The 13,662-nt window shown below is 40.9% G+C and overlaps 1 protein-coding gene across 1 annotated transcript; it reads right to left on the reverse strand.

The window, feature by feature from the left end:
* Nucleotides 1-366: 366 nt before the first annotated feature.
* FAM167B (family with sequence similarity 167 member B) lies at nt 367-8,945 on the reverse strand. Its single transcript, XM_073665692.1, has 2 exons — nt 8,420-8,945; nt 367-6,031 (listed from the first exon to the last, which is right to left on the reverse strand). Exons 1-2 carry the CDS (start codon nt 8,702-8,704, stop codon nt 5,768-5,770), a joined length of 549 nt encoding a protein of 182 aa, XP_073521793.1. The 5' UTR covers nt 8,705-8,945; the 3' UTR covers nt 367-5,767.
* Nucleotides 8,946-13,662: the final 4,717 nt, after the last annotated feature.

The raw sequence follows: 13,662 nt of genomic DNA on the forward strand, positions 1-13,662 counted from the left end.
ATTTAATTTGGGTTCTTAGAGTCCTCTTCTTCTGTTTCCCCCTCTGGGTCTCTCTTTCTCCTCTCTCACTCTGGGTCTCTCTTCTCCTCCGCTCGCTGACTTTCTCTCTGCAACTGACCCTGTTCTTTGATGGTGCCCACCTTATATACACCCTCTATGTGTGAGCTCAGGTGACCAGCACCCAATGAGCTCCTATCTTTACCCAGGCTGCTCCCCCTATCTGCCCCTACACTACTTGGGATGTACCACCCCCCCTCCCACTCCAGCCAGGAACAGACTCGGTCGTACCTGCACATTTCTAAGTGGGAGTACCGTCGGTCTGCTCCTCGGAAATGGGATGTGTGTAGTGCATGCAGCCTACCGAGCTCAGTTCCACACTCCATCCTTACCCGGGAGTGGAATATCACACCTCTGGGTTGAGGTGCAATACCCCTGTAGCAGCCGAACCCTCAGGGTGCTACATTTACATGAACCAAATAATTATGTGTGTGCTAGAGGAATGTAAAACGAAAGGAGGGTGGATAAAGAAAGAGAGGGAAGGAAAAGTAGGTGGGGGGACAAAAAAAACAAACAAAAAACACACGACTTAATGAAACCAGCACTTCAGAGGAGAATACTAGTGATGAGCGAGCATACATTGTTAACCCTTTCGGCGAGCACGCTTGGGTGCTCGCCGAGTATTTGTGGCATGCTCGGCATCTATGTTAGAGTCGTCGCGGCTGCATGTGTTGCGGCTGTTAGACAGCTGTGACACATGCAGGGATTGCATGTTTGTTAGGCCTTACAGTTTGTCACATGCTCCCCTGCTCGTCTGTTTTTACTATGGATTTATAAATAAAGAAGTTTTTACACAGAACGGTGAGTGCTACTTTTTCCTCTTTTGCAAAGACTTTCATAATATTGTTAACCTCTTCCACCCATTCACCCAAAGTGGGAGTTTTTTGTGGATTTTGAGTGACGTGAAATAATTGACTTAACAACTGTTAGAAAGTGCCTATGGATATGTTTCTTTGCCTTTGAGATTAAATCCGGAGTAATGGAAAGTAGGCCTATTTGGGGGGGGGGGGGTGACTCTGCTACCAGTGAGACTATTGTACAGTGAGAAAATGTAATTCCATAACCCACAAACCAATGGGCATTCCCACCACATATGTAACATGGTCCCGGCTGCACCGCCACACCGCCAGAACAAGTCCGACATTGAGGGGAAGATCCTACGTAGCATAGTGGGATAATGTTACCATATAGATAGAATCTTATAGTTTTTCTCCTGAGTACGGTGTAGTAAGTAATTTGTGGGAGAGTATAAATGCATTTTGCCAATCCTCCTCTGAAATTTGACTACCCAATTCCTTCTCCCAAGCCCCAGTAAAGGGTACAGGGTCATTGCAAGTGTCCATTTGTGTTGCTTTGTATATACAAGATAGTTTAGTACAAGGACCTACTTGAGTGATTAAGGTTTCAAAAGGAGTGAGTTTATCTTTTATACTAGTCAGAGATATGTGAGAATTTCTAAATGACCTGAGCTGGAAATATGCCAGCCATGATAAGTGTCTATCTGGACAAGAGCCACTAAGTTCTGTAAAGGAAGGAATAGGGCCCGATTCCATGAGAATGTGTCTCAATCTAACCCTAACGGATCTGTCCCAGATTAGAAATGAATCCGCACCTGAAGCAAGGGGGAAATCTGGGTTGTTAAACAAGGGAGTTAATGGATCAAACCTACGTGACATAGATGATGACATTAAGACTTGCTCCCATGTTTGCAAAAAGTGTTGTGTGAGTATTGGTAATTGTTTAGATTGTACATGCATTTTGTTGATCCAAGGTAAAGATGTGATTGTCCAGGGAGAAAGGTCCCCTTCCAGTTTCATCCATTGATTATGCTCCACAAATCTGAACCAGTCCACAGCTCTCATAAGAATCAAAGACTGATGATATTTTTTTAGATTGGGCAGGCTAGTACCCCCTTTATTTTTGGGACTTCACAATATTTTAAAATGTATCCTAGGCCTCGACGTTCCCCATACAAACTTGCTAATAGCTTTGTTGAGACGAGAGAAAAAGGGCTGAGGAATGCAGACAGGAACGGTCTGGAATATATAAAGAAGTTTTGGCAAAATGTCCATTTTGATCACAACCCTTAACACACTTCCTAAATTCTGTTTCAAAGAGGAACAACATCAAAAAGAACATAGCATTGTAAACTGTTCAGTGAAATTCTATTTTATGTAGGAGTGTAAGGCAGTCTATACCTTTGTGATACATTTATGTATTAGCATTTAACAGACTGAGTTTTTTTTTTGTGGCCATTAACCAACCAAAAACTGATGTGTCATCAGTAATAATGGAGATTTCATAATCTGGGGGTTTTACATCCTCTCTAGCCCTTTCCAAGAACAGAATTTAAACAGCTACCACTGACCACCATTATAGCGGCTTAGCTATAATGCAAGTCCACTCTTTGCAGCATGCAAGGGTGCATAGTTACACATACACGCTTTCCCAGTCCTCCGCTATCTTATTCTTACTGGTTCCTTGTTAACGCTAATATGCGCAGGAGCCCACCTCTCTTTTCCTACTGATGAGAGTTGGACATACAACCAATGGACAATCTCTTCTTATGCAACATAGAGTTTCAATCTTTTCATTTATGCTACACATGTTTTTACATTTTTTCTAATAAAAATGTCAGTTTTACTTATCCAACGACTCACCACTGGAGAACCTCTTCTTCGTTTCCTAGTAGTAAAGAGTTTTTCTTTTTACTGGATGAATATAACGGAGCATATTTACTAAGCTAAATGCTCCAAAATTCTGGCATAATTTGCTAAAAAAAAGCCTGTCTTTCATAACTTTCGTCATACTTATTATGTGCTTTAGATACTTTTTACAACTTGCCTGATTGTTGGAAAGGGGGTTTATTGGAAAGGGGTATGTGACACCATGAACTAAAATTATGGCGAATATTTTATGGCTTCATTCACACATTCATTTCAATTTTTACATCCTTGTAAAATGAACCGTTTCTTTCTTATGTGTCATCTGTTTTGCAGCCGTGTTGCATAATTTTTTTTCCATCTCATTTTTTTTTTATTCAAGGAAACTGAAGGACAGTGGCTCAAAGCCAAGGGTTAAATCATCCGACTGCTTTAATATAGCAAATTAAACCGAAAGGAGACAGTGCAGAATGCAAAACATCTCAGCAAAATATATACATTTTATTGAATCTCATTAAAAATATAAAAAAATAAAAAATGACAAAATACAAAGACACAGAAAACCCAGGTGGGTGAGTCTCTTCATTCTTTGCTGCCCTTCTGGGCACTGTTTGGAAACCTTACACTACCACACTACCAGAGCATTATTGATTTTGTCCATAATAATAAGGTACGAACCTTATTATTAATCCTTCTTCCCTTGTCTATGTACCTTTTTGGCTCATCCACCAACTTGTTTTCTGTGTCTGAGTATTTTTGGCACTTTTTATCTATTTAGATTTTTAATGAGATTCAATAAAATGTATATATTTTACAGAGACTTTTAGTATAATCTCTTTTTATTGAAATAAAAATAGACATTAACATATAAAACATACATTAATAAATGCCGGTGTTTAGTCATGATGATCAAAATAACATATACTCATATATTCTTTATCACTTCTCTGATAAGACTCCTACACCTTTTATGTAATAATGTAAACATTACTTTTATCATATCCAACAGTGTAAACTATTTACATAAATCAACAATACAACAGTACAAAAAGAAAAAGAAGAAAAAAAAGAAAAAAAGGGGGGGAGGGGGAGGGGAGAAGAGGAAAAAGAAAGGGAAGATAAGAAAGGAGGGAAGGGTTAGGGAATGGAAAAGGAGAAGGGGAACATGAGCTAAGGCTCATTTTTAGACTCACTAATCATTTCCCAGCACCAATCCGGATCCAATTCGCCTATTTATCAATCTTTTACTCAAACAGCCTGTGAAACTCCGGTGAGTCCTGAAACCGGATCCAAACACTCCAGATCTTCCTGAATTTATCAGCACAACCATTATAGTCAGCAGAGAGTTCCTCCATTCTGCAAATATTAGCCATTTTATTGTACCATTCTGAGATTTGAGGGATTTGAGGTGACTTCCAGTAACGTGGAATCACCGTACGAGCTGCTGGTAAACAGAATCTTAAGATATCTTTTTTTTGAGATCTTATTGATGAAGGCAGGATGGAAAGCAGAGCTATCTCAGGGCGATTTTCAACCCTACTTCCGGTAATTAGGTTATAATTGGAAAATATTTTTTCCCACAAAGGTTTGATCTTACTACACTCCCACCATATGTGAAGCATAGATCCTTTTTCCACTTTACATCGCCAACATAAGTCTGAGGCTGCCGGAAATATGGAGTGAAGTTTTACAGGATATTGGTACCACACTGGTCTGCGTTGTATTCCTTTTCTTTTTTGCCGGCATTGGCAGTATTTTGGCACGATTTGAGGTGATAGGCATGCCCTGAAGCTGGTCTAGGGACGGGAGCAGACAGCCATACAACTTCACTCCTCCATAGCCAGGCCACGCCCCATTTTACGGAGACTTTTTGCATTCTGTACTTTCTCCTTTCTTTTTTTCATTCGGTAGCACTTAACAATGGATCAGTTAGATATTGATGAAACGCGGATGGAACACTGAAGTATAAAGTATGCCTTCTGTTTTTTTTATCTGCGTTCCTATAATCCTCATAGACTTTAATGGTCGAGTCTGATCCACAAAACAGAAGAGAGGAGGACATGTACCAAACCACACGAACCGAACACAGATACGCCTATAAAACTGATGTGTGTATGGATCAATAAAACTCTATGGATTAGTGTGCTGTTTGTTCAAAACAGACCAGCGTAAACACGTGTACAATACGTGTATGAATGTAGCCTAAGTCAGCTAATAGGTGGTGTAAACTTAGATTAGAAAGTCTTAAAATTAGACAGATTTATCAAACGGCATCAGCCACTATCTAGTATGAATTTGCACTAAGTATTAAACAGTTTTGATAAACATGCCCTAATATGATTAGGTGTTCAATCTTCTTGGCACCTGAATAAGGATTTATGTTTGATTTCAAGGAGTAATCCAGTGATTTTGTTGTATTTTCCCCTCTATCAGCAAGTAGTAATGTGTAGGGTACTGCTGTCTTCTGCTGTTTCCAGCACTGCTCCGGCGTCATCTGACCACATATGTCACCTGCTAAATCATACAACTTGTTTTGTGTGGAGCGGAAGTCACTTTCTCAATGTAAGTATCTGAGACTCAGAACTATTAAAAAAAAGTGACCTCTGCTCCACACAGAAGACACTTTGTGTTTTGGCAGGTTTCAAATGTGGTCATATGACACTGAAGAGGACCAGATTGGCCCTGGAAACGGCAAGTATTACAATACCCTCTCCTCAAAAACATTACTATTTGCTAATAGAGGGGTAAATTTTAAAAAATCACCGAAAAACTCCTTTAATGGAATGATGCGTAGAACTATAACAACTCATCCTAGTGAAATGTGTGTGGGCACCAGATAGAAATCCTCTTAAAATGTTGGTAACATTATGCCAAGTGAACGGTGAAACAAGCAGCAGCCTAATCTGGAAAGGATATTCAGGGCTAGTGCTAGGTTTTTCTCACCGACAGTAAGAGTTCAATTAACTGCTGCAAACCTATATCTAAATGCCTAGGCCAAGAATGAAACGGTGCCTGGTTATTAGTATCTTGCCATGTATGGGTACATCTCAGCACAGTGAAAATCTTCTGGAGTTTATATTCATGCGTGTGACCCCGATGTGTTTGAGGGGAGTTGAAAGGGAGAAGGCAGCTCGTGGTGGGATGTTGCACAGTAGATCGGAGTCTTCATCGCAACCTTCTAGGTCGAAAGTAGCGTCATCCAGCATCTCCTTATGCCTCTCGCAGGTCTGCTCTATTTTAAACTGTGAGATCCGGGATCGTAATAGCATAAGTTGTCTTGCCAGGAGGTGGTCTGAAGCCTGCATTTCCTGCTGTGTGAAACAAGAAGTACACATAGAAAACGATCAATACACCTAGTAAATAAGTGCACAGATGGAATAGTACATACAAAAATGTATGGAATTCTATAAATCTTAACAGTACCAAAAATGACATGCCAGTAATAGAAAATGAAAAGGAAATTGACCATAAGTATTGATTCTCCCTAAAGAAGCTGCTTGCAGGGTGCCTGATTGCGGACAGGGATGTCTTTCTCTGAACCACTCTGTCTTTTCAAATCTAACATAGTTTAAAAATCCAGCCAGAAACTAAAGGGGGAGAAGGGACTACTCCAGAGCCGCCCCGGCCCACCTCTCCCCACACTCCTCTAGTTAATTCACAGGTCTCTCCCAATGTACACAAAAGGGAGAGATCTGTCAATCACCTAAAGTGGTGTGGGGAGAGGCCAGCCGGGGCAGCTCTGGACTAGTCTCATATTCTCCCTATGTCACCAGGCTCTGATTTATGCTGCCTGTGGCTTTGGCAGCATGAATGGTCTGACAGGTTCCATTTTGAGAGATCAGATATTTTTCCACCTCAAAAACATATACTTAACACATGGATGATGAAAAAAAATGGATAAGAAATGGATTGCTGACATGATTAGAAAACAGATCACAAACTTACACTAAAAAATACCATCCACCTGTTCGATCTGTTAGGCAGTCTTTATTATTTTAATTTCATCACATACCATATACACAATGGTTTATTTCCCTAACTATCCTAAGAATAGGTCATCAATGCTAAAGTAGTGGACAACCTCTTTAATACTAACCCCCAAATTTAGTGACAGACACATGTTAAGATGATTGAGCCTAATGCACAGAGCATGAATAGCTGTAGAAGGGAATTCCTGCCCGACAATTTTTCTTCTGTGGGGATATTATGAACAGGATATAACCTATATGAAATCAGAGGCATACCGTACAGTAAGTGCCACATACTTACATGATATTGTAGTACGGCATATTACGTGTGCTTGAGGCTTAATGGGAATGTTCACACATTTATCTTATGACATCTACACACAGTGTAACACTGAAAGACCACTGCACTCAAAGAGAACATGGGGCATTGCTCCATTTGAAGGTTAGTTTACATGGGGGAACACTGGAAGGGCTTAAAAAGTCTTATTATTTATTTTACTCACTTATATAGCACCATTAATTCCACAGTACTTGACATACATTATCATCACTGTCCCCATTGGGGCTCACAATCTAGATTCCCTATCGGTATGTTTCTGGAGTGTGGGAGGAAACTGGAGAACCCGGAGGAAACCCACCAAACATGGGGAGAACAGATGTTGTCCTTGGTGGGATTTAAACCAAGGACCCCAGCACTGCAAGGCTGCAGTGCTAACCACTGAGCCACCATGTTGCCCAACATTCATTATTTACATGCAATGTTTAACAATAGGCTTGTCAATATGAGTAAGATCAAATACAAATTCACAGTAAGGACACCACTATTATTTGAGGATTTCTAGCCCTATATATAAAGACACTTCCTATTTACAGCAAAATACTTCATAGTAGGTGTTTGCTCACCAGTTACCTCACATTCATACAGTGCGTGCCTACAATATAGTCTGTTTTTCTTTTACTCTTCTGCTAAACGGGGCTTGAGCATCTGAACTCGGAAAAGACTATGTCATCTTAATATGTTTTCCACTACGCCATTAGTGGTAAATAGAAGCATATTCATGTACACACTAAAACAATTGTAAAAATAATAATGAAAAAAAAAAAGAGTTTGTATTTAGGGCCATATTTATCTGTAGAAAAGAGGTCTACAATTATTGTTGATAGTAATGTACAAATCATACATACAACCACCAAATACCCTCCAAATAAAAAATATAAAACTTTATGAACACTGCTTATAAACTGATTTTCCATATTGAAAAATCAAAATATTATTCATTTCTGCTTGTATCTTGTTAGGATGAAGCCAAGTTTTATAGCTCTATGGAGTAAGGTGTTTTCCACGTCTTATCAGTGTCTTCAGGCTTGCATATATTCTATTGTATTTTAGCTGCTTTGAGGTCATCTGCTTCTGCTTTTCCTTGGATATGAGAAAACCTCTTCTGACCACTTAACCTGCAATATGTCCACAGGGCCACAACTAGGCTTTCTTTTATTCATGGCTCAGTTTGCTGCGCTTGCCCTGTATTTCCACGCCGCCCCCTCGCTCTAGACACCTGAGGCACGTGCCCCAGTAGCCCTCTTCCCCCACATGGATACTTTTACCTTACAAATCCTGGCTTTACCATATACATGAACCCTGCCTACTATCAGGTTTAGGGACTTTAATAAAAGTCACTATATATTTTGTTATATTTACGCATGACCAGCTAAAAAACAAAGCTAACTTACCAGTTCTTTTCGAAGCCATTGCAAAGCTTCATCTATGGAGCTGAAGCCACAAATGCTGTTTTTCGGGGTGCTTTTCTCTTGACTGGATGAGGGTTTATCTTGGACCACACTTCGATTTTTTGCCCAAGGTCGTGCCTGTACTCTCTGTGTCCATTCTTGGTATGATGGTCGACGAGTCTGCAGCTTCAATCTGGCTGCCAGGGCTTTGACCGACTCTAAATCTGGAGCAGTATCACTCTCCTCATCCTCACACAGCTCATTGAATATAACTGGACTGAAGGACATGATTGTGCAAAACTATAACAGTTGCAAGTAATATCAAGAAATTATGAGCCGAACTAAGATTAGATTATGGGCTTCAGCAGGAAGGTGTGATGTATCCAAAAAGTAGTGAAAACCTATCCGTGAAGGTTTGGGCAGATCAGTTCCTCCGAGTAAACTAGGTCCATGTGGCTCAGTGAAGTGCTCCAGCCACCGGGCAGAGACTTCCTAATGCCTATTACTGCACACTGTGTATTTTATGAGGCTTTATGATTTATTATCATGCCTGCAGGATCCACCCATTTCTACAGGAAACTGCACCCAGTACCTAAGTTTATCCAATGTTCAGGAGAACAATAAAAGCGACTCCAGAAGATTAGCAAGCAGAGGAAAAGTCATTAACACATTCATCATGAGTTATCTATATACAGATGACCCCTGCTCTAGAACACACTAGGACGGACTCTATAAAACAGGAAAAGGAAGGGTGGGTGGGTGTACTACAGAGCAGAACATTGCATCCATATCATCACAACTGACCTCCTGTAGAACCGGCTGCAGAGGACATGGTGGTCTGTGCATATCTGCATGTAATATTACTAAGCCTCCATTACATAGCCAACAAAACATTAATTTATGTGGAAAGCTGATGTGCCTGCTCATCAAATATTATTAACTGTGTAATGTAATGACCACTATATCATCACACATTAATAAAAAGTCGAATAAGCTTAAAAGACAAGAATGCTTAAGAGGAAGCACCGCCCTTGGAAGTAAGGAAGGTAGACAGGTTAAAGCTATGTATTCTGATCAAGGCTTCTAGTCTACATGTATAAGGCACACGAAACCGCTATTACAACATCCTGCCACAAGAAGATCAAACATCTTACGAGAGATGGTACTCATAGTTACTGTTAAGCAAAGACAAAATGTAAAAAAAAACTATTCCCCTAGAAACAATCTGACAATCTAAATGACTTGTGTGCTATGAAGGAACACTCGGGACAGACGTTATACACAGTGTTATGCCTACAGTGTTGCGTAAGCTGTTCACCCTATATACTATCAATAAAATTATTAGTAGTAGTACAGGGTCTTAACAGGTGGTAGTAAAAATAAGATTTCTCTGTTTAGCCTTCTTCATATTCCTGAAGGTCTCAGGGAGTATTGTTTCTCCTTGCAGAGATAAAAAGCTGGCGTAGGATTTCTTGCAGTCAGTGTACAGTAGCTCTTATAATATCACTGTTTTATCAGCAGGAGATTATCACAAGAGGACTTGTAAACCTGCTGCCAGGTAGTCCGACCACACCCCCACCACTGTTTGTCAGCTTTCTGCCTATGCACAGTGTACACAGAAAGCTGCCAATCAGTGGTGTGGGCAGGTTATGAAGAGCTAAGCATTCAGAGTACTGCTAGATCTGCAAAAGAGAAAACAGTTTTTAATCAAGAGGGTATTTAGGAAAGTGACACATTGCTGGAGTAAGGGTCTCTGCCTCTACATCATGCTGCTCTCCGATGGGGTAGCAAAAATCTGGTGACAGATTCTCTTTAAGCGGTACCCTGCTGTGTACTCACAAGTGGAAAGGACACCAAAACAGTGTTTTTTTCATTTGTAAAAGACTATGGTTTGGCTAATATCATTAGTTATATTTCAATGCTTGTTAGAGAGTCAGATATTGACTTCTCCATAAGGTGGCACTAGAGAGTCCGTATTCATTCTTTCTGGAGAGCTAAATTTGCGTAACACATTCGTGTATAAGTTTTCCTGTCCTGTTCAAAATGTCGTACTGATCCCTCTTGGCACAATGTTATTTTACTGAACATATTGTGCAGTCATTTATACTTCACAGTCAATTACACAATCGATAAAAGATCATGAACGGCTGATCATTGGGGCCTCTGCTTAATTTGATAGTATGGTTTCCTCTGTTACTTGACTGTTACTATATATCTCATGAACTTTAAAGCGCACCTGTCAGCAAGATTGTGCTCAGTAAACTACATATACTGTCAGGTGGGCGACATTACACTGATTAAAATGATACCTTGGTTGATGACATTCGTCCTGTGGTTCTTGTGTAATCTTTACTTTCAGTTTGGAGATAATGATATGCTTGTGCTCCGGGGCGACCTGTGGGGGGGCTCTATCTGGTGCTCTGCTTACATATTCATCTGTATGCTCTTATGACAGCTCTGTGCCTTCACTGACCTGCCCCTATTTTACCTAGCTCTGCACTACTAGATACATTATGTAAAATAGGGGCAGGTCAGTGAAGGCACAGTGAGCTGTCATAAGAGCATACAGATGAATATGTAAGCAGACGGATTTCATCAACCAAGGTATCATTTTAATCAGTGTAATGTCTCCCACGTGACAGTGTATGTAGTTTACTGAGCACAATCCTGCTGACAGGTGCCCTTTAATAGGAAGCTATTGGACATGTGAAGCAGTATTGCACCAACAAAGGTGACCCTCCATTATAAATTTATCACTCAAGATGTCTGCCCAAGGCTGCTTCAGACTTGCCTGATTTGAGGGAAATATTTGGGGAGGGTTCATCAACATTTCATCCGCTCCTGGGAGAAGCATCCACCATTATTTAAAAGGAATCTGTCAGAAGGATTTCACCCCCCAAACTATTTATATGTGCATGTAGCTCTTTCAAAGAGAAGTCCAGCAATATTTTCACATGGCCAGTCCGTTCCTCCATTACTGAGAATGAGCAGTTGAATTGATAGGCAAATGAGGCTGTAGCCCCTGTCAGACCAGCTCTATTTCCTGCCCAGTGCCGCCTGCTCCTGCTTAACTGACAGCCTCTATGCTGTGTGACTTCAGGCAAAGGAATCATCAGTCTAGCAGGAGGAGCAGGCGCTGGGTGGGGAATAGAGCTGGAGTGACAGAGGCTTCAAATCTACAAATAGTTCTTTGGCCTGTTTTGCATATCAGTACAAATGTTGATTTCTCAGTAACAGAGGAACCTACTGGACATGTCAAGGTACTGCAGGATTTGTCTTTGAAAGAGCTACATGCACAAATAAATAGTCTGGGGTGTGAAATCCTGCTGAGAGATTCCATTTAAGGGAATATTCAAATCTGTAATTTTACAATAATATAGTAGAATACAGGTTTTGACTGTGGATTTCACCCTTTGCAATACAGCAGTATCAGTAAGACCTACAGGAAACGCAAAGTAAAAATTGTGGTCATACTTCTGCCTGCGTAAGGAAGAAAAATAATTTATGGGAATTTGGTGTTAAAATACCATAATATAATAGGAACTTTTTGTCTTGGTCTTTGATGTTTATTATGAGTAATATTTTTTTAAAGGAATGTTAATACATAGCAGAGTGTTAGAGATATTCAAACACTTGTGGGTACTATAGGATCCACTCAAGCCTAGTATTCAAGGGAATCAAGTATTTATTTTACGTCCACGTGCCATTATATGATCCAGCTTCTGAAGTAGCTTTACAAAGTCCAGGGTGACTGTTAACTACATGAAATTTCATTTTGTTATTTTGCTTTTCTTTTAATTTACACAAGCAATATTGATTTTTAGTCAGAAAAAAATCTGCAAAAAAATCTAACACATATGAATCCAGCCTAAAGCCCCCGTCTCACATAGCGAGATTGCTGCTGAGTCACGGTTTTGGTGACGCAACAGGGACCTCACCAGTGATGTCGCTATGTGTGACACTTTGTAGCGATCAGGTCCCTGCTGTGAGGTCGCTGATCGCTGCAGAATGTCCTGGACTTTTTTTGGTCGTTGCCCTCCCGCTGGTCAGCACACATCACTGTGTGTGACCAGCGGGACCAGCGATCAGGCTGGTAACCATGATAAACAGCGGGTTACTAGGGGCGCACGCGCACTTAGTAACCCGCTGTTTATCATGGTTACCACTCTGCTACGGTGAGCGGTAACCTCCCGCTCACCATAGCAGAGTGGTAACCATGATAAGCAGCGGGTTACTAGGTGCGCGTGTGCCCCTAGTAACCCGCTGTTTATCATGGTTACCAGCCTGCTCCTGCTTCAGCAGGCTGGTAACCAGGAGCAGGACATCGTGGAAAGATTCTTTCCACGATGTCGCTGCTCCCCTGATCGCTGGTGAGCCTGCCTGTTTGACAGCTCACCAGCGACCACATAGCGACGCAGCAGCAATCTCTGACAGGTCGTATCGTTGTCGGGATCGCTGTAGCGTCGCTAAGTGTGACGGGGCCTTAACAGTAGATGAATAAAAGTGGACAGACAAAGGCGGTTCTTTACCAGGTGAGAGCAATCCACTGAGCACAGAAGCCCCCTTACTAAGGTGATTTGTTATTACCTATGTTAGGGCTATGTCATCACTCACTGTTACTATACAACCCATTAAGGCAGGGATGGGAAATTCATTTTTCTGAGAGGCCACATAAAAGACCATGACTGTTGCAGAGGGCTGAACCAATACGTTGAAATTAATTCTTCTCAGTATTATCATATTATTATTATTGTATATTAATTTTACTGTTTTTTATTGAGCAGATCAAAACCATAGAATTTACTGATTTTCATAAAGTTTATAAAAAGCAATAAATCATTCTGCTTCTGTTATTCAGCTCTTGTATTATGATCAACAGCTCCCCAAAAACAGTATGATCTTCCATAGCCCCCCAAACAATATGATGGCTCCACAACCCCCTATACACAGAATGAAGGTCTTCATGGTCCTCCACACAGTATGATTCCCCAAAGCCTATAATAATGACCCCCACCCCCTCCAGCACAGTATGATCTCCAATAGTCCCTCACACACAGTAAGATGCCCCTACAGCCCCCCAAAAACTATGATACGACACACAGTATGATGCAGTAGAATGGCCCCCACAAAATATGATTGCCCACACAGTATGATCCCTCCATCACAGTATGGTCTCCAACAGCTCCCCAACACAGTATGATTGCTTCCACAGCTCCCCACACAGTATGATAGCCTCCACGGCCTTC

The sequence above is a fragment of the Phyllobates terribilis genome, unplaced genomic scaffold (genome assembly GCF_046119375.1).
Source record: "Phyllobates terribilis strain yellow unplaced genomic scaffold, ASM4611937v1 Scaffold_2__4_contigs__length_985480577, whole genome shotgun sequence".
Classification (NCBI taxonomy): Eukaryota; Metazoa; Chordata; class Amphibia; order Anura; family Dendrobatidae; genus Phyllobates; species Phyllobates terribilis.

Excerpts from the sequence above, each read along its gene's own strand:
- FAM167B (XM_073665692.1), bottom strand. The coding sequence starts at position 8,704 with ATGTCCTTCAGTCCAGTTATATTCAATGAGCTGTGTGAGGATGAGGAG. Across the intron at positions 6,032-8,419 it reads AATGGCTTCGAAAAGAACTG|CAGGAAATGCAGGCTTCAGA; the intron begins GTAAGTTAGCTT and ends TGTTTCACACAG.